The sequence below is a fragment of the Mesoplodon densirostris genome, chromosome 17 (genome assembly GCF_025265405.1).
Source record: "Mesoplodon densirostris isolate mMesDen1 chromosome 17, mMesDen1 primary haplotype, whole genome shotgun sequence".
NCBI classification, from domain to species: Eukaryota; Metazoa; Chordata; class Mammalia; order Artiodactyla; family Ziphiidae; genus Mesoplodon; species Mesoplodon densirostris.
The window spans coordinates 76,840,801-76,862,630 of NC_082677.1; the positions used below are offsets into that span (position 1 = coordinate 76,840,801).

A 21,830-nucleotide genomic window follows, 5' to 3' on the forward strand; every position below is an offset into this window, starting at 1 on the left:
GGACGCTGCCCCCCACCCTTGCTTCTGGTGGAGCTCCTGGGAGCTGGGACGCGTGCAGATGCGTATATGTGACATGAGTCACTTTACACTGAGCGAACACACTGCCTGCGTGCGTGTGTGTGCGTCACCGTCCCTCTGGTGAGGAGGACTTGGGAGAAAGTCCCTAAGGAACCATCTGCTCAAAACACTGCCAGGGCTTCTCGCGAGCGTGAAACTGAAACACGCCGACAAAGGATGCCTCCACCAGGACACGTGAGGACATGCCTTCCCGCGGGGCCGCGCCCAGGGCCGCTCACAAGCAGCAAAGCACGGATGGCTGTTAAGACTCTACAGTGTTTCAGCCACCGACACAAAGAAGACAGCAAAGGACTTATGTGTTCAAGAAAAGAAGTCTGAACGGTACTGATTTACAAAGATCAAGGCTGTAATGTTTTTGTTTTTGTTTTTGTTTTTGCGGTACACGGGCCTCTCAGTGCTGTGGCCTCTCCCGCTGCGGAGCACAGGCTCCGGACGCGCAGGCCCAGCGGCCATGGCTCACTGGGCCCAGCCGCTCCGCGGCATGTGGGATCTTCCTGGACCAGGGCACGAACCCGCGTCCCCTGCATCGGCAGGTGGACTCTCAACCACTGCGCCACCAGGGAAGCCCAAGGCTGTAATGTTAAGTGATGCTGGGATTACATTAAGATTACTTTTTAAAAACTGTACTAACTCTACCGGGAAAACATGTAACCACCACTGTCCTTTTAGAAATCAGCACTTGGACACGTTTTAGGTTACTGAGTACTCCTCTGCAGCTGGGCAACTATCTTAATTAACAGCACGAACCTAACCATGAGGCACCCATTTCTGAGAATTATGAACCCACACCACATATATGACCTGGGTCAAGACAGTGCTTCATCATCAAAACACCTGCCCAACAGATATTTTTGCATTGGACATAAACCAGTCATTACCACCATTTATGAAACATGTTTTCAACAAAAAGGTAACAGGAGACCAATGCCAAAGTGAGGCCACTTACAAAAGGGACAAATTTACCCCTTAGTTATGCTGAAGAAAAATTCAAAATTAAAAAGTATGAGGACCTTGGGAAGCAAACGAGATGCCTAGGGAACAGGGTCGTGACGTTTCGTTTAGAATTCTGAACCAATGAATACATAGCACAAAAACATAATTTTTAAAGGTCTGGGGTTCAACGCTTGATTTGTCTAATTAGTTACCAGCAACTGAGTGGAAGAACTCTTCATAAAATCTTTTCATCTCTATTTCCATCACTAAAATCACCTTGAGAAACATGAAATCAGAAACCAAACCCTCAAAAGAGACAGACAACACAGAGCGTGTGGCCTCCGCGGCCCAGCAGCCTGAGGCCCGGCCCGCAGCAGCTCCCCGCACGCTCCCCGCGTGTCCGCAAAGGAGGGGGCCGCAGAGCCGCGCCCACCAGAGCGGCCATGGGAAGGGCCACCGGAGGCCGCACAGCACCGAGGGCAGGACTCCCACCCGGCGGCAAAGGCTGGACCGGCTGGAACGACGCCCCTTCCGTCATCTGGCATCGAGCGTCAGTTACGGGAGGACAGCAGTGGGACGTGGGCGGCCCCGTCGCCGGACACGCACCTGGTAGAAATGCGTCAGTATGCGCAGCTGCGAGCACAGCCTGGGTATCGACTCCTGGAACTCCCGGACCCTCTGGTTCTCCTGCTCTTCTTCTGCGGCCGTCACCCCCCACTGGCCCTGAGAGTCAGAGGGAAGCAAACGGGTTAGACTCTGGATGGAAGACGCTGGGGGGTGGGGCTGGGGTGGGTGTTAGCGGCGGGGGGCTGGTTTCCACCCTCTGTGCTGCTGGAAACGTCTGTGACCGTTTCCTGGTGCCGATCTGTTCTCTAGTTACTCTTTTCAATTAGTAACCTACCTCGCAAGTACTTCACATCAACACACATGAGCACACGGAGAGCTCCCGCACTGTCCTTAATAATGGTCCTCAGCCACAGTGTTACATCCTGTGACGTCCAACAATTCAGATGACGTGTCACAGCTCACCAGTCTTCTGCTATTAGAAACAAGGCTGTAATAAACAGCCTTGTATCTGTCTGTCATTTTGTACGTATTTCAGTGCAGATAGTTTACGTGTCTGTAGACTGAACCTGATGGTTCAAAGCACTGGCACCCTCACACGCTGCATTAACTCCTGACTTGAACGGGAACGTTTCTTACCATTTCCCTTAGCCGAGATGCATGTAAAAGACTGTTCTCAGTCACTGGGGAAGCTGACTAGCTGCTTTCCAGCAGCACACGCAGGAATTATCACAGGATCATTTCTTATCAATTAACATGGTAAATTACAAGAATAGATCTCTTGAACCCCTGCATTCCTCAAATAAACCCCCGTCTTGGTGAATTATTCTCTCAATATTCTGTTAAATGTTTCCACTGTATTTTCTGTAAGACTTTTCCCATCAACATGTACAACCTAGGTCTGGTATAAAGATTCTCGCATCTGGTGTCAACTTCACAGAGCTTCCCAAGCAGGCTCTGGACGCTTCCCTCCCTGTGACTGAAGTGGCGCACGAGCACAGCGCTGTCCACGCCGCCCAGAGGTCCGGCCGCTCCCCCTCTGGTGGCAGAGCTGCTGCTAAGCGACTTTGCTCCTTGCTGAGCTGCTGTTCTGCCTAGAATTTGCCCTCTGTCCTGGGGTCAACTCTAGCAAGTCCAGAGAAAGCCCTTCATCTCCCTCCCGTGTGCAGGCTGACTTCACGGATCCGAGCAAGACTGCAGGCAGCATTTCCTCACCGCCTCGGTGTGTCTGTCTTCCCCCCACGGCCTCCTGGGTGGGTGCCCGGCTTGTTCTGCTCCCCCTGGGCCTGGGACGCCCTCCGTCCATGCTCACCCTCATCTCACCAGGGCCCTCCTCCTGCTGCCCGGCCGCCTCCGGGTTTCGCTGCTTCCCCAGCAGCTTCAGCGGGCGTCTGGGTGACTCTCTCCCCGTTTATTTCCGTCGACATGAGGGTTGTGCATTTTCAGAATCGCGTCCTGGGGCTCCGCGGCCTGAGAGACACGGGTCACCTCTAGCGCCCCTCCGGCCCTCCCGCCGTGGCGGGTCCTCACCGCAACCCCTTCCTTCCATCACAAGCTGGCCCTGTCCTCTCTACTGCCTTGTGCGCTCGACGGCAAGCCGCTTCCCTCTGGACAACTTCAGTGCCCGGTGCGTCGTCCGTCCTTTCCACTATGTCCTGTCTCTTCTGTCCCAGAACCTCCCGACCAAGCAGGTCTGCCCAGACGAGCCCTCAGCCGTGGGCGAGCAGGCGACGGGTCCAGAGGGCAGCCCCAGACCAGAGGTTACCCAGAGGCCTTTCCTTTGATGAGGTGGGTTTAGCCCTGCTCCCTCTGTCGATAGGACAGACACGTCTGGTTTCACTGTCATCGTATCAGTGAGACGCCTTCTGGTCTCCCTGACGGTGGTCATCTTTTACCATATGGTCTGTGTTTCTTCTGATAACCAGAAGACTTCTAAGTTTGTTCAAGTGGTTGCCTTTAAAGGATACCTTCATAATACGGGCCATCCCTGTGCTCTATTTCTTCAGACAGCGTTAACAACCAACCTGAGGGCGAATGATGAGCGCCCCCATCTTGCTGCCTGATTTCAGAAGACATTATGTTCGTGTCTGTATCTTTTAATATATGTATACCTGTTTTACCTACTTCATGAGCTTTAAAAAATATCTTTCGATGCTGGGTTTTAAACGGTGAAGTAATCACTAAACTTATATTACTTTCTATCTCTTCTTCCCCTACTACCTTTTGTCTTTTCAAACACATTTTTTAAATATTCTATTTTACTGTAGTACAGTACATACAAAAAAGCACAAGAATTCTAAGTGGATAGCATAATGCAGCGTCACAATGCGGTATACGCCTCACAGCTGGGCTGACACGCACATTCACGTCAGCAGCACAGCGGCTGCGTCCAAACACTTTGTCTTGTACTTGCAGCCAGGTAACGATTTTACATAGTTAAATTCAATTTTGTTTTATAAATAAAAGCTATCCCTAATAATTAAAAGCAAAAATGAAACCAATTAATCTAACGGGGTACTGAGCTGGTGGCAAAACCTTACGGGAATAGCTATTTCAGGGAGGTCACCTTGCGGTAGCGGACACGTAGCTGGGAAATCGCACGGCTGCTGCACTGTGTGTGTGGGGGTCAGGATGCCTGTTCTGAGACCGTGGTGTGTACAGGTGTGTACAGGTGTGTGGGGGGCAGGTGGAGTCAGAGAACAAAGAGCTGGGCGAACTCCTGCTAGAAAACAAGATTTCCAATTGTGAGACAGAAAAAAGAAGAAAGAAAAGGCCTTTAGCCCTAAATGTGAATTGGACATATTATCACACACGGCTTTGAGAAGTGGAAAGAAAGCAGGAAACTGAGGGCAGGGCCTGAAGGAGGAAGAGGCCCCAGGAGCCCTTGCCCAGCAGCAGCAGCAGAGTGCGGGACGCTGCGGCGGGGGCGGGCAGAGGCCCCGACCAGGCGCCCCGGGCCCTCCGAGCCGTCCTGCACAGCCCCTCCAGCCCGCGGGGGCCTCAGGCCTGACGACAGCGCACAGATCACGCTGCCTCACGAACGTTAACCATTCCTCGGGCACCCGCAGCCCTCCCCTCTCCCGCGTAGCCCGAGCACATCTGAACAAACGCGCTGAATAACCTGCCTTATCAGGCAGATCTGCTCCGAGGCGCTGATGGGTAACAGTCTGGAGAGTGAGCCTGGGTGCCCCCAGAGCGCAGACTCACAGCTCAGTGATTCCCCAGAAGGGCAGAGCTCTGGGCAAGTGGGCAGTTTGAGAAACCACAGCCGTGGCTGGATTCACTGGACACTTAGCAGCTGACATACACCAGCACATGAAAATAAGGAGCTCCAGGGGAGTCTGTTTGTTTATTATCACTCCCATTCTACAAACCAGGAAACTGGTCTCAGAGAGGTCAAGTCAGCAAAGGCACAAAGCCGGTGACGGGGTCGTGGGCCTTCAGTCCGTCTGGTGTGCAGGCTTCCCGGGCCCGGCCAGGAGGCCCCGGGGGGCAGGGGTCGTCAACTCTGACATCTCAGCCACAAACCCCTGCTCCTGGCAATGCAAACAAAGTGAGCAGTACACCCATCTCTAAAACACCCTGAAGGCACGACACATACACGAAGCGCTGTGACCCTTCCAAGTTAACGATCCTCTAACACAGACTGTAAGGGAACACTCAAAAATAAAACTAATCCAACCGCATCAACTGAACAATCTGTCTGTCACCACCCCAAGAATAAGCATCTTGAAAAAGTGACTGTACAGATTATATCCAATACAAGAAATCCCATAAAGACTCAAACTCATTCAGTAAATCTCTGTACTTCAAGGTCAAGAAGGACATGAACTTCAAGGTCATGAAGGACATGAACTACTTCAGTAAGGTCACTGAAAATAGCCGACGTGCAGAAATCCGGTTCCCACGGGTATACATGTGTCCACCAGCTCCAGAGGAGAGTGATGCAGAGTCAGGCCCCACCCAGCGGAGACCCTGATGCAGACGAACGTCTCAACACTTACTGAGGAACACTGGCCAGAGGCCAGCGCTTCCCGTGAACGCTGCCTTCGTCTATTTGTAAAGCTGAGGATGGTGACGGTGCCCCCGCCCCCTGTAGAAGAGTCCACAGCCGCTCAGGATCCCAGCCGGACGTGGATACGAACACAGCCCCAGCGACGTTTCAGCGGCAGAGTCTCTGCTGCACTGGTAATCACTGTGGCAACAGTTCACTATCTAAACCGACAAGCCCACCAGCACCAAAACCGTACCTCGGCTTCACGCTGCTGCTTCTTCTCCTCAAACTGCAGGCGTCTCTGTAGCTCTTCCAGGGCGGCTCTGTAGATGGCATCCTGAGTGTTCTGAAGCTCGATGATTTGATCAAACACAGCCCTCAGCTGGTTTAAAAGTGCCTGGGGAGAGAAGACAAGTTTTTTCTTTTTATGAACAGAGCCCCCAACACGCTTATTACTAAGTTTTTCAAATAAAATATTGACACTTAGTGAAATTCTCAAGGCGCTCTTTAGCTGTTCATTCATGCATCAGCAGACACTGACTGAACACCCACCCGGTCCTGGCAAACACGCGAATTCTGAATCACCATAGCAACAGCAAGCGGACAGAGCCCAGGCTCTCGGCCAAACCACCTCCCACCCTCACCGAGACCTGGCCACCCAAGGTGCTGCCCAACTCCAAAGTGTGGAGCACGTAGCTGCATCCGCCGTGGGACTGCTCGAGGATTAGAAAGGGATGGGAAAACACTTTTTGTTTTTGGTGGCACATACCAAAACCAGACATGGAGAATATGAGAGAGGAAATTCTTTAAAAAGTATAAAAAGCAAATTCTGCAAGGTTTTTTAGAAAAAGGTATCATGCTTTACACCAGGAATGAAAGGATGGTTTTAAACCAAGGGGGACAGTGCGTCTCCCTAATTCACGGGGTTCCTCAGGGCACATACCTACCGCAGGTCACGCATCCTTTCTCTAGTGCGGCACGGAAAGGAGGAGACCACCGCACACAGTCTTGTGTGTACACCAAATGATCCCCACGCGCCATACACATCTAACCCAAGGCTGTACGGCGAGCACCACGACACCGGCGCCAGCGGAGGGGGGGGCAGGGGGCTGAAAGGCAACGTGAGAGCCAACGCCCACGGGGTCTTGCGTGGGCAGCAAGCAGTGCGCTCGGCTCCGAGCTGCCTGTTCCTGGTGGGGTCTCAGCCGTAACACAAAATCAAAACAAAAACTGGAGACGACTTTTTAACAAGGATTTATTTCTTCTAGTTTGTTTCTTTATTGTAGTCAAATAAAAATTTACTATTTTTGGAGCTGGGGTGACTTACTGCCGTTGACTCCAAGCTAAGAGTGCAATATGTGCTTCTGTTATCAGCAATCTGTTCAGACAGGGCGACTACAGAAGTGCCTTCTGTGCTGATACTGGTTTGCAACAATTTACAGTGTGACCCAGGATTTTTCACAAGAAAGCACAAACAGAAATTACAAAAATGTATACACACACCTGTCACAACCTCCAATTTCAAAATTACATGTATCAAACAGCCTTGTTTTTCTTACTAAGTGACGTAAGAAAAATACATTTAATTTATGTCAATAACACACTGCCTTAATTTGTTTTATATATTGGGTTTCTTAAAAAAAAAACCCTCTAGTGATTACGTTAAATAAACCATCAAATTAAAAGTAAAACCCTCAGTAGACGGACCATCTCAGGAAAGATCATTAAAGCCTCAGCAAACGACTCCTTCCATGAATATAGCCAGGACCAACTCACACGTAAACATTTACTATCATGAGAAAATCACGTTACAGGCAGAAATATTTTCTCCCTTGGATTCTGTTCACCCCTGCAGACATCTTCGGCAGTGAGCGGCGTGGCCTCTAGCTGTTTACAAGGGAATCTCCACACGTGCAAAACGGGCAGAGACGCCACTGGAGGTGCACGGGCTCCTCATCCACCAGCCTGGGGACAACCCTCAGCCCTTCACACGTTTTCTAAAAAGCATTAGATCTAACGATCGTAAATCTCCCTGCAGAACACGCACACACAAGATGACTTTTAATTGTTTAAAAACAGTAGCAACTCACACGTGCCAGGCACTACGGTGATGGCTTACGAGCAGCACACAATTTAATCCTCACAAACGCAGGGAAGAGAGAGGCATGTCGTGCTCTTTCAAAACAAGGGAACACCGGGCTCAAAAGCTGAGAAGCAGGACGGAGCCTCAGGTCCACCTGCCCGCAGTGCCCCGCGCTGTGCGAGTGGACAAGGTCACGGTGGCAGCGAACGCCTGCAGCCCATCAGGTCGGGCCCTGGACACTCATCTACCCGGACTGAACATAAGCGGCTCAGCAGGCAGACCCCTCACAGGACCTGCCCACAGCGCTAGCCTGATATAGACGAGGTGCACTGATCAAGGCTGAAAGCCCTGAGGTGTGCGCTTCTTAAGTTCTCCTTACGCTCCAAGTATTTTAAATTACTCCTGTGCCACTGTTTCAATATATTTATAAAACATTCTATATAGAAGCATCTTTGATCTGAAGCATCTATAAAGAGGTACATATGATCAATAATTCTCTAATAATGAAATCTGGCATATCAAAATACCTGTTTTCCCAGCCATGGATGGCTAACCAGATATACTAAAAAAACCAGACAAGTATAGCTGATTCACTTTGTTATACAGCAGAAACTAACATACCATTGTAAAGCAATTATACTCCAATAAAGATGTTATAAAAAAATGATTAAAAAAACAGCACTAAGATATAATTTCTCACCTATCTATCACACTGGCAAAAATTTAAAAGTATGACAACATGTTCTGTTGGCAAGGCTGTAGGAAAACGCACTCTCATGCACCTGCTGTTGGGAATGCAAATGCACACAACGCTTCTGGTAGGGATTCTGGCAATATCTAATAAAGCTATCTACTTAAAAAAAAAAACAGACAAAACAGAAGCCCTTTCAAGCAGCGTGTTCCCACAGAAGGACCCCTGCAGTGCGTGGAGGTGCAGTGGGAAGCAGCCCTCTGCAATCCCGAAATGTCTTTAAAGTCACACATTTAATGTCAAAAATGTACTTGAAATTTTGCTTCCTACTTCACATTTGTCTCACGTGAAAGCAAAGTGTTCCTTATTTTCCCAGATCTCTGAATAAAATCTAAGCTCTGGGAAGACTTGCCACATGGAACACGCAACTTTCAGCAGGGCCTACAGGAAGGAGTGTCAGCAAACAAGCAGGGGTTTATCCAGACAGACAGCCTGTCCTGACTCTGCCGCAGAGGCTCCGGAAGGCCTGGCCTCCGCCCACACCCCCTGAACTGAGGAGCTGGCTCTGAATGCTTGTTCTCGCACGGCCATCCCTCAGGACAACTCCCCCCCGAGCAGCACGCGAGGACATCGCTGCCACCCCCAGGAGGTGGATGGGTGCCACCAGTCTTCATCCTTTCATGCCCAGTTCAAGGCACGTTCTCCCCTGAGCACTACTGCTCCAACCCTGATGGGAAACATCACACTAACAGCAAGACTGTCCCGACTACCAGGGCTGTGGCTGCACCAGGGGACGAGCCCAAGGGAAGGACTGGCTGACCGTCCGTTCTCGTCTTACCCTGGAGTCGGCGTCCAGCAGACAGCGGGAGATGACGGTGTCCAGGAAGGCCTCGTGGGCGGCGATGATGTGGTCCAGGTCCTGGGCCTGCTGCACTTTCTTCCAAAGTTCATCCCAAGAGCACTCAAGCACCTGGAAATGACGAGAGCCTGAGAGAGGGGCTGGCGCCACGCTGGCGCAGCACCTTCTACGAAGCACAGCACGAAGGCCTGAGACAAGATGATCTCAACCAGAATCAAGGGCTGATTCGAACGTACCTCAAATGTAATGTAATACTGCATCTGATGGATGAAATGGACCATCTCGGAAGCCAGAATGTGACAGTGGTGCAGCACCCCAGAGAATTCTGCAAGAGAGCCAGATCCCGCCGTCAGACACCAGCACAGCCCACCCTCCTGGCCACCTGCAAGCTGTCTTCCCCAAAACTCCCCCACTTTCACTCTCGACCCCTAAAGCAGGAAACAGCCTTGCCAGAGTCCATCTCTGTGCTATTTAAACACGTATTTAGCCACCTAATCATGCAGTGACAGATTACTTTACGGAATATAAGGATCTAACAAGAAAAGGCATAAAATGAAATAACTGTATTTGAAAATTAGAGAAATTCTGTTTTACAATAATGCAATATCTTGAATAAATATAAGCTCAATTTTATGGTTTCTTTACAGTCAGTCAGTCTGCCTACTGTGTGAGACTTTTACTATTCCCTAGCTATTTGGCGACAAAAATGACATTTCCTTAAGTACCAAATGTGACCTTGTCACCTGAGAGAAACATGAACTTGGAGGGGGGTGGGCAGGGCCCAGACTCCACTCCTGTTCTCTGAGATTATAAAACCAGGAAAAGGCTGGAAGGTCACCAGGGAGCAGCCATTCTCTGCTTGGACTTTTCATTTTTGTTCAGAGACTCCGCTGGACTATTATGGGATACTACTGTCCCTGAAGGCTCCGCTGGGGGAATGCCTTTAATATGGGTCAGACCGGACATATTTCTGTTACCGCTCCAAGGGCCTTCAATTAGTTACCCAGATAACTCACTTGTCGCTGCATGCGGTTATTTGAGAAATCATTCTTGTCCCTTCCTCAAAGAGTAATGACGGAGTGACGTATAAACAGGTGTGAAAAAAACAACAGTGGTGCTTGAAAAAACACTGCTTTCTACAAGCTGAGGACCGAGCGACACCTGTGGGGATTCTGGCTCGTCTAGCAGGGCCTCCTCGGCCGGGGAAGAAGCAGCACGGCCACCTCAGAGGAGCGGCACCGGCTCCAAAGCCTGACATCCCCCGTACCATCAGGAATCGGCAATCCATGAATACGGCAAACATTCTTCTGAAAGACAGCTATGAGCTTCCTATTTCACTTGGAAGTCCAGAGTGAAGGATGTAATTTTCCTACTAAAACCATCAGAGGGGCTAAGATTTCTAGTCTAGCACTCAAAGTCTATTTAACTAAAATTACTTTTCAATGTAAAAAGGCGTGAGAACACGCTGTTTTCAGCCATATTCATCTGCATTATGGTTTAGGTAAGCTTCTCAGAGAAGTAACTGCAGTGTGCAACTCCATCTGGGATTTAACCAGCGCTGGAACGGCGGGCTGTCCTCCCCCGACGCCAGGCAGTCCCCCTGGAGAGCCGTCCGTGTACATTCAAACATCCCACAGGCATGCGGGCACGTGCCAATCCGATTCTCCAGATCTTTCTCGGTGTGATATGATCTCTTCGTAGAGCGGCAAAGTTCCATGAAACGGTCTGTGATATGCAATAGTCTAGAAACCCCTTGTGGAAGGGTCTGTTTCTTTAGTGTTCTTCGTGTCATCACAGACCTCGGGTGGACCTTTCCCGGAAGCCCAGTGTCTCTGAGGCCTCGTCCAGCACAACCTCACCAATTCCGAGGGCACGGCTCTGCCCGCACTCACAGCAAACGGGGGCAGCCTGTTTCCCAGCCTCGTGAGGCGGGTCTGCAGTTTACACTAACCCAGCCTGACATTTTCCCACCAAAGAAGGTTCAAGATCGCAGGCAGAACGGCAGGTCTCACGCCGGCTCCAGGCGGATGACGTGAGAACACCGCGCACTGCCCAGGGCCTGGGTCGGTGCAGAGGCCAGAGCACATCTGCGGCCACTCGCCAGCTCCGGCTCCAGGACCATCTTCCACACACATCAGGGAAGGAGCGCGACTCCAGGTTTCACTGCTCCGTGTAGTCTGGGTCTCCTCTAAGTATCACCTAAGCTGAAGTCTTTTCCTCCTGCCCAGATCTGTCTTGGGCTGCAGATCCATTTACCCTTAAAAACATCTCACATGGGTGCGCCTGACCTGGCAGCCCGGCCCCGCTCCTCCCGCAGTGCCTGGAAGCAGAGGCCCAGGGGTCCACCCTGGCCACACCTCCCACCCCACGGCTCTCAGCCCCAATGCTGCAGGCTCCCCGGGCTGTGTAACCCTTGCACACCGTCATGGTGGACCGGTCTGCTGGCCTCCAAGCTCACCCCTCGGGGTGGACCCTCCCTGGCCCCCGCTGCACTGAAGTCACACCGGCTCTCTCGGCCTCGAGGCCCTTGCACCTGGCCCAGCCCCGCTTCTGAACACGCTCTTCTGCCGGGCCCCCGGCCCTCCCCCACTCCCCACTCTTCCCGTCTAACGCACTCACCTCCAGATGCCAGCCTGGGAGCCCCTCCATCCTATGACGCCACCTGGTGGGGGTCTCCCTCCCCTACTCCCATAGCACCTGGTCTTTCCCACTTCAAACGACGATCAAAGTGCCCTGAGTGCCTGCTGACACGTCCAGCTTGCCTGTGAGACAAGACACTTCCTGACCACTGGGACCTTTCTGTCACATCCACCGCTGGATACCAAGAACGGGCAGCACCGAGTAGGCCAACCATTATTCACCGAGTGAATCATTTCGATCCTCAAAATTTAAGGAGACAATCTGCATCATCTATGTCTTGACTATTTCATTCACATCCCCTTCAAAAGGTTTCCATGACCAAGGCAAATCTGGCAACAACGTTAAAATATGTGTTATTTTCTTTATAGTCTTCAAGTACTACCAAATGTATTTTCACTCTAGAAAAGTCATCTGTTCTCGAGTCTGAAGGGAGCACAGAGGACAGCATCTTTAATGCACCCTCCTTCTAAGATAAAGCCTCTGCGAGTGAAGGGACCCGAGGGCACTGCCTCCTGAAAAGGGATCTGGTAAAATAACCCACACGGTAAAGTCTGCAATCCCTCTAACACCTCAGTGCTTCCCTTCCCCACGGGGGAGCGCAAGCGCTCTGAGCTGAAGCGTTTCGGAACTGCTCACTGCCCAGTTAAGGCTCTAACGACTATGAACCCCATTCATACAGACTGAATTCACAAGGTATACTTTGGTCCTTTAACTCCTAAAAAATACAACTTACACCTGAAACAGCCCTTGAATCTCTTTACCCAGAACCTTGAAAATACACTTAAAACATACTTAAAATAAAAGTACTTGTGGGCTTCCCTGGTGGCGCAGTGGTTGAGAGTCCGCCTGCCGATGCAGGGGACGTGGGCTCATGCCCCGGTCCGGGAAGATCCCACATGCCGCAGAGCGGCTGGGCCCGTGAGCCGTGGCCGCTGAGCCTGCGCGTCCGGAGCCTGTGCTCCGCAACGGGAGAGGCCACAGCAGTGAGAGGCCCGCGTACCGCAAAAAAAAAAAAAAAAAAAAAAAAAGTACTTGAGTTTTTATAATTGAACCACAAATAACCATATAATTCTAAAAATCCCCAAAGCAAAGCAACATTCACCCTGAGGTCCAATAAATACATAAATACAGTACATCTCCCGCTGGACTAACGGGGCGGCAGATAGCTTTGCAGACACCAAGAATGACCATCTCCCCTCTGGCGGACTTAGGCGTGAGACGTTAGACCTGTCTGTGATCCTCTACTGCCCCTCAAGGCTGCGACAGGGACTTCAGGGCTTTAAAATGCACCAGCAGCTCTCACAGGCTTGACCGTGTGGTTTGAACATCTTTCCCAGAAGCTTCTGACCAATTGGAGATTCACTGGAAATAGCCTTGAGTGTTGTTAAAAATTACAGAAGTTTCTTTCTAAAAAATACCCTAAAACAACTTACTCACAATTTCAAAATCACCTCCTTCAACTTTTATCTACAGCTGAGGGGATGATATTTAAAAGTGACTTCACCAAATTACCCATGAGATTCATTTCTCAAGGCTATGGAGTCAAAGGACGTTGTTAAGATCCTGGGTCTTTCCTGTCTCCTGGGTACAAGACCGCTGGTCAGCGGTCAGGGCCTCCTGCAGCCACCGTCGGGCGTCCTCTGTCTGCCAGGCAAGTGTGAGGACACCTGTCCACGTGGGGCTCCCCGAGGGGTGCTGGGCTGAGCGCTGCCCAGAGTCCATCCTGGCAACCCTTGAAGGCAAGTGCTGCCAACCAGCCCCGACCCAGACGAGGACTCTGAGGCAGAAGACTAAGAAACACCTCGAGGCCACAGCCCGACCTGGCAGTACAGCCCAGCATCTGGGCAGAGCAGTAACCGCTTGGCTTAGCAGTCTGGCAAACAAGAAGAGAACCCTTCACAGGCGTGTGATCACTGAGGACTACCCACTCACCCACGTGGGCAAAAACGACACACACAAAAAGGAACTTTCAAGGAGAAAAACACCTACTCATCTTTGAGCCACCATTCCACTAAGTCTAGAATGCCAACTGTAAGAGGAATCATTATCATACTAATCACCAAGAAAGGAAAACAAGTCCCGTGCCAGCAGGGGAGCCGACCACTTCCCCTACCTCCTCCTCGTTCAGTTTTATTTCCAACGAGGACCAAAAAGGAGACTATTTTAACACCATTCTTTGTGTGGGGGGGGAAGCTCCATGCACTCCCTCCCCCCAGGACACAAAGGCTGAGAAAGAACGCAGCAAGCTCATTTACCTGTAGTTCTGTATTTGTCTATTTCATCTGGCTAAATGTTATTTGAAATACATATTTAGTTGCCACTAATAGCAACGGTTTTTAGATTAACTGAACCTAACAAAAGAACTTCCATTTCTTTTTAAAGGAAAAAAATCTTTAAACCATTTCAGATCAACAATCTTTTCTGTCTACCTAAATGGCAAATATATATAAAAATGGGTTTAATCGGCTTGGCATACCATTATCAAAAACTCTTGCTCTAAGCAAATCATTTTCAGGCGTAACTATTTACTCCAAACAACTTATTTTGATGAATATTATTAAAATTATATCTGGGATGATAATCATGGATACTGTGCACATGACCAAACACACACGTGCATATGTGAAGGACTCCACGGGCTGCTTTCAGAAGCATTTTCCGTATTTTTGCCTCAGATTTATGGTTGGTGGGACATTTCTAAATCTGCTGTGTTAAAAACACTAACTACCTGGTTGATCTCTGTTCATCAAGTTGCCTGGCCATTAATAACTAAAACACTTCCTTATAAGTTAAAGGTAAGAACGCTGCACTCCAACAGAAACATGAGCAAAAAAACAATTTCCTGAAAAAACAGACACAAATGACAAAAGAAAGAAAGAAAGAAAGAAAGGAAAGTGTTTACATTCAAAGATAATTTAAAAAGCATTAAAAGGAATTAAAATGAACTTCCAGGGAATTCCCTGGTGGTCCAGTGGGGAAACTCCCTGGTGGTCCAGTGGTTAGGACTCCGCGCTTCCACTGCAGGGGGCACGGGTTTGATCCCTGGTCAGAGGAACTAAGATCTCGCATGCCATGGGGTGTGGCCAAAAAATTTTTTTTAATTCATAGAAAACAAATAAATAAATAAAATGAACTTCATTTTCACCTATCAAATTGACAGTTTGTTTGAACATAATATCCAATGTTAGTCAAAAAAAAAAGAAGAAAGATGAAAGAAAACAGCAACACAGACAATTATCAACCAGTGACAGCTGTGCTTACGGGGATGTAAATTAAATTGGTACAAACTTTTCAGGTACAAACTTTCCTGAAAAGTAATCTGACAATATGTATCAACAGAGTTAAAATATAAATACTAAGAAATATAAGTATTAGTAAATGTAAAGTAAAACTAAGATTCGTATCTGTTAACCCAGCAATTCCATTTCCAATACACCTATTCTAAAGAAATATTCAGAGGCATATAAATATATATTTACACAAAGCTTATGGCATTATTTATATTAGTGGAAAAATAGTAAAAAACATCCCCAAAAAACTATATGTCCAACCAAAAAGATAAAATGATATGTCCACAGGAGGCAATATTATGCTATTAAAAATATTTTAGAAGAAGTTTCAATGACAAGGGAAAAGGCTCAATGAAAGAAGCTGAAACTGAACATGATATAATAGGATCAAGTTATGTTAAAATTACACAGAAAACTGATCAAGTAAATGCATTAGTTATCTTCAAGTAGAAAACAAAACTCATTGCTGACTATTCAAAATAAGAGAAAAGCCAATTCGCATAGACACTGCTGATATTCAAATCAGAAAAACGTATCAGAACCAGCTAATACTTAGAACTGTTACAGAGCTCAGATTTCCCACAGCTAAAAATAATACAGCTGTTTATTTCGAAAGGAGAAGTGATACAATGACAAATATCTGCACTGCGCTGAAATGATCTCGATCAGACACTGAGGAAGATGAGACCCCTCTGCTCACAGGGAGGGGGAGAGGGCAGGCCCAGTGGACACCTGGCAGGCGCACCGACCGTGTGACTTCCGACCTGTGACTTCCGACCGTGTGACTTCCGGGGAGGGCGGCAGAGGCAGGAGCCAGCGTCTCCGCCCTCATCGACTAGAAAGTGGACGCTGAAGGCTATTTACCGTCCACAACCACGAGAGGCTTTCAAAGAAAACGCCCCCTCTTGCCTCCTTCTCAGCTACTTCAGAGGGACCCTACCGTTAACCTTCTCGAAGTGAGTCCAGAGGAAGCTCGGCCAGGAGCCTAAGAGCATCACGACCACTTGTTAATTAAAACACTTAGTGAATTTTAAGTGAGCCAGTGATTTATTAAACGGCTTTCTTTCCTTAAAAATTCTGTTTTTTAAAAAAATTAAAGTACATATATGAACACTACATGATTCTAAAAGAAACTTCAATGTCTAAAACAACCTAACTTGACTCAATTTCTTTTCCTGATTTGCACTGAAGTCAAGATAAGCATATTACAAATGAGCCTCTTCACAAAAGACAAATCCAAAAGCACAAGAAACCACTTTTCAATTACTTTAAGAACACTTTTGTTTTTGCGAAGCTGCTAGAAACCAAGGGCCAGGTGGGGACACGCCCTCTGCCGGGGTTTACCTGGCATATTTCTCAGGAGCTTGGCGTTGCACATGTGCCCCTTCCGGATGTCAGTGAGGATGTACTCCATCCGCTTGGCCCTCCAAAGGAAGTTAAACACTCTCAGGTAGTGGCTCATACACTCTCGAGTGAACACCTGGAAAGAGCAGAACACAGGCTGACAGGATCCTGTGAGGTGAGGGTCCTCCCAGGGCAGGGCTCAGTCTTTTTTTTTCCTTAAACAAAAAGCCAGAGAACACACAACCAACTCTAACACGTTCTAAGTAGTATGTAAGCAACCAACAGCACACTTCAGGAAAGCGTCATCACACAGCAACCACGCTGATCGTTTATGTGTCAGAGCACGTTCAACGGACCTGATGTACAAAAGTTCAGTGTGACCGAAATTCCTTACAACTATGAACTGTCTTGAGGGGGGACATTCACATCCCACTGCATTCACACAGGGAAACAGCACCCACAGGATGTGGTCCCTCAGTCCATCACTTACTGCAGAATAAAGTTTGGAGGAACATTCAACAAATAAGCTCCTGACACCTCATGTAATACCCTGGAGATCAAGGGTAGAAATAAATGGATTTTATCCTGCCCATTGTCAAAATGACATTTGTCTTTCCAAATCCTTCTTCACAGAATTTGTAAGAATCTAAAATAATGCCGTGTTATAGAAGATATAACTATGTAACTAAGATATGTACCCATTCTAACTAAATCTATACAAAAAATGACAATCTCAATGAGAATAGAAAGGAAATAGAGATTAATATGGTAAATTAAACAGGGAAAAATCAGGAAATCCATTTGCTTCTAAAATCTGATTCTAAAACCATAAATTTTTGGGCTTCCCCGGTGGCGCAGTGGTTGAGAGTCCGCCTGCCGATGCAGGGGACACGGGTTCGTGCCCCGATCCCGGAAGATCCCACATGCCGCGGAGCGGCTGGGCCCGCGAGCCATGGCCGCGGAGCCTGTGTGTCCGGAGCCTGTGCTCCGCAACGGGAGGGGCCACAGCAGTGAGAGGCCCGCGTACAGCAAAAAAAAAAAAAAAAAAAACATAAATTTTTAAATAAAATGTAACTTCTGTATCCAACTGCACAGAATTTAATGTGATAGTTAAAAATCATCTCAATTTCTAACGTTAGTCTGATTATCTGCAGTTGTATAATAAAATGGCTACAGGTACAGCCACTCCACTGAGAACATGCCAAGCCAGGACATACGCCGACCCTGGGACTGGAGGGCAAAGACCGGACAGGTAAGAGGCCACTCCCTGTGTGAGTCCTGGGCAGACTCCACCAACCAATTACACGACCTCTTCTCCTTCCAATCCAGCCTCTCCCGTCGGACCATCAACCCACTGGAGTCGGCAAGGAAATTGACACCTATTAGCCATAGGCAGGGATCTATCTTAAATTTCTTTTTAAATACATCTATGATATAAACTTCTTTTCTTGACTCTACTAGAGCTTTTAAAAATCTAAAATCTTGAAAATATAACATTGCGTGATCAATTGCTTATGCACAAGGTATGCAATGCATAACGTCAACACTCTCAGTAAGATGTGCAATATCATACAGTAATTAAGTAACCGTGTATATAGACCATGTTCAGTGTATCTATTACTCCGGGCACCTACATTTTGTGAAATAATCGATGCAGCTGCCTTCACTATGGTATCGTTTATACTACGAAAAAAATAATATGTAATATATGCAATATTAACAAGGTAGATAATATGAAAGTTTCTAACAAATAATTTGTTAAAATATCCTGTTTTGTACATTATAATTACTTAAAACTATTTATGACATACATCAAAGGAGAAAAAACTAATTTGAATATGACCAAAAATTAAGTTTCAGCACAGTTATATATTGAAAATGTAGTAGCTCTGACCTGGTAAAATTTAAACACTGGGAGTTTATGTGTAAAAAGCCTGCCCCAGTAGCTACCGGCTCTCAGGAGAGAGAGAGAGCCACCTGTCAGAGCAAAGCTGTCAGCCCAAAGGGAATGCAGGAGAGCCCGGCTTCAGGGCAAGCTCTCCAGCAGGAGACGGGCCCACATCCCACCTGGAGAGGAACGACAGCCACGGACTCCAACTCTGCGAAGACCACTAGGGAGACACTGTAGAGCCCAATTACACTACTTCTTAACACAATATTTTCCCAAGAATTAGAAGAAATGCATGTCCTTCTTCAAGATTTCAGATATGAAAATGACTGAGATAAGTTCCAAGAGATACCTTGGTCAAGGAGAGTTCACTCAAGCCTGAATAAAGAAAAACTGAGCACTAAAGAGGGCATGTTAATTGCAGACACACAAGAAGAGAGCTGTGCTGGTCAATCCTTTATGATCTGGGAACCATTCAAGGAAATAGTACTTTTCTTTAAACACAGTGAAAGCACTATGAACAATAGGACAGCTATTTTCTCATCAGTTTAAATGAATACTAAATATCAAATTTATCCAAGTAGTAAAAATACAACGCCACTAAAATACTTTATAGTTCCCTTCAAATTACCCTAAATTAGTCACTACAGGCTAAGAATACTGGAACAAAAGGAATAACCTGTTTATTAAGTACTTGCTGGAACCTATGATGAGAACAAATGATACTAAGAGTTCTTCAAATAATCCAGCACTCATTAGTGACTGTTGCACACGCACACGCACACGCACACACACGCGACTCTGGCTCGAGCATTCATTCAATGGATGCATCCGGGATGCGAGCGGGCACTTCACGAGGCGCTCTAGAGGGAAACCGACTCTGAAGCGACAGGACGTGCAGCCACCCAAACAGCTACGACGGCGCCCAGCGGGATCTTACGGTCGCGATGGGCCCATCGACGTGGTAATCCAGGCTGAAGACGTCCCAGCCGGTGTCACCTGGAGAGACCTGAGAGCAAAAACAGACACACAACTGCAGGGCTTCCCACCGTGAGGCTGTCGAGTCCTTAAAGGAAAGGCATTAAAATAAAGCCCAGTTTTTAAAAACCACTCAGCAGTTTTGAGCGTGAACTGCATGAAAGCAGAGGAGGGCACCTTTTGTCCACTCCTGTGCCCTCAGCACCTAGACAGTGACAGGCACGTACGAGGTGCCCTGCAAATATTCTGGAATAAAGAGCATATTTTTCATGAATATTGTAAAATCAGTTTTAACATTCATCAGCATTTTCTTAAATGACAAAAACCCACTGCCTTTTGTGTTCCTAATCCTTAAAAGTAAACATTTTTTTAAAACCCACAGGTTCTGCTAATGGTCCTTCATCATAAGTAAGCAAACAGTGTATTATGTTTATGAAATACTCATTCCCCTTAAAAAAGTCATCTTCTATCAACTAAAACTAAACACCTCTGTTTGTGATCGATGCTACTGCGATCTGTCACCTCTATGCCCGGTATCGTCACCAGCAGCAGCAGCAGCGGTGGTGACTAAGCGTCCACGTGGCCAGGCCCCAGGACAGAGCTGCATGTCCCCTGCCCACAGCCCTGGGGGCCCTCTGTCAGGAGAACACACTGAGGTGCGGGGACCTGTCTGAGGCCACAACACGCCAGGCCACCGGATGGAGATTCCGATGCACGGTGGCCAGCTCCCTCCCACCAGAGCAGAGCAGCATAGAGCAGCACAGAGAAGAGAAAAAGAGAGAGGAGGAGAGAGCGGAGCGGGGCGGCGGGGCCTCAGGCCACACGGAGGGCGCCAGTGAGGAGCCCCGGGTGGGACCAGAGCTGCGGTACCTCCAGCAGCCTCACATCCAGTCTTCTGAGGGCCTCAGGGCTGTCAAACTGGGCGTTGGTGGCTCTGACAGCTGTTTCAAGAATTCCAGTCAAGTTGTGTTGGTACAAAGTCGTAGCCGGACGGACAAGTTCTGGTCTTAACAGATTTTTGTAAAAGTAAAAGAGAATGTTACTTGAATTCTTAACGCACTTCCTAAAAACTTAAAATCATAAAGAGTTCAAATTACAAAACCTAAAAGGACAAATGGAACCAATACAACATGGTAACAAAATGACTATAAAATTTGAATGCTACAGAATTAACTATAAATAAGATTTCATCAAGTATTTTGGGGAGAAAAACACTTCTTCAAAATTAATTTTGATTCAGCTTAAAACTGAAAATCCTTAAGTGAGCCACACATGCTAACAAATACAGTTTTCAAACTTAAGCCTGGCCTCTACAGTAGCATGAACTACTGTAACTTCCTGTACAGATCCAATGGGCAGAAAGGACTAGATTAAATCAGAACAATTGGCTGTGTGGACACCATGATTCTAAAGGCCAAAAACGACTGCATTACCAGCAAACATTTAAGGGTTACTGACATCTGCATTCCTAAATATGAAGCTAATATTTCCGAGATCTGCCCCAGGTGTGCACAGGGCGAAAACGGGGCAACGTCAGTGTCGCCCAAATAAATCTGAGGCAAGCTAGAGACTGATGGCATTCCCCTTTTAAAACTGGAAACTTAAAACAGGCTTTTGAGAAGAAATAAAGTTTTCATTTACTATCAAGGATGAGACACACTAATTATTAAAACGCAGCATAAGGCAAACACGGGTACGTCAGCTAAGTGATGCGATCTGCAACCTGGCCACGGCCTCTAAACGTTCACGAAACGCCTGCTCTCCTCCACCCCAAACCTGCACACTTGCCCCCCACCCCCTGGGCCACTGAAAGAACATCTCCCCCTAAAAACTCATCTCCACCCACTCCCCACAGGTGCTGCCCTGGGACCAGTACCTAAGTCACCAGCGACCCCCTTCCTTACAGAGAGCAGAAAGGCTCCTTCAGGAAGTATAACCACCAAAAATTCATGTTCAGCAGATCAAGTCTTTCCTGAGCGAATTCCTCAAACAAGGTTACCCCCGAGCCTGCTATGTGTGCCCCCAAAACTCAATCATCTTTTTCGTACTGAAGACGGCCTTCTGGTTAGGGCTGTACCTATGGAGCTTCTGTGGCTGAAGCGGCCTCTCAAGTGCAGTCCCCGTGACGGCAGCTTCCCCTCGGCCGGGACCCTCTTAGGGATGCACTGTCCTGGCTCCAGCCCAGAGCCACGGAGCCGGGCTCTGCGGGCAGGCCCGGCCGTCCGGTCCAACAATCCCTGGAGGGGATCCCGACACACGTGGGGTCTGGGGAACAGAGGCCTGAGACACTCCTGGACTCGCACGGGCAGGACTGAAGCGTCCCAGAGGCAGCGCCAAGAAGCCACATGTCCAGTCCTAGGCGCACAAGTCCACGCTGTGCCCACCCTCGGCTGCCCGGGGCCCGGCTGTCTGCTACAGAGCTGGCTCTCCTGTCTCTGTGGCAGGAAGGAGGGACGCACACTTCCTTCTAGAAAGGACGGTGCCAGGA

General features: G+C 48.2%; 1 protein-coding gene across 2 annotated transcripts in view; it reads right to left on the reverse strand.

The window, feature by feature from the left end:
* The window catches only part of TUBGCP3 (tubulin gamma complex component 3), a 61,307-nt gene that overhangs the window by 1,858 nt on the left and 37,619 nt on the right, over positions 1 to 21,830 (reverse strand). For both annotated transcript variants that reach the window (XM_060079600.1, XM_060079599.1), the window contains exons 15-21: positions 20,213 to 20,348; positions 19,305 to 19,373; positions 16,477 to 16,612; positions 9,439 to 9,527; positions 9,182 to 9,313; positions 5,826 to 5,966; positions 1,618 to 1,734 (exon numbers count right to left, since the gene is read on the reverse strand). In XM_060079600.1, coding sequence (XP_059935583.1) covers positions 1,618 to 1,734; positions 5,826 to 5,966; positions 9,182 to 9,313; positions 9,439 to 9,527; positions 16,477 to 16,612; positions 19,305 to 19,373; positions 20,213 to 20,348 — 820 coding nt within the window. The remainder of the gene's footprint in view (positions 1 to 1,617; positions 1,735 to 5,825; positions 5,967 to 9,181; positions 9,314 to 9,438; positions 9,528 to 16,476; positions 16,613 to 19,304; positions 19,374 to 20,212; positions 20,349 to 21,830) is intronic.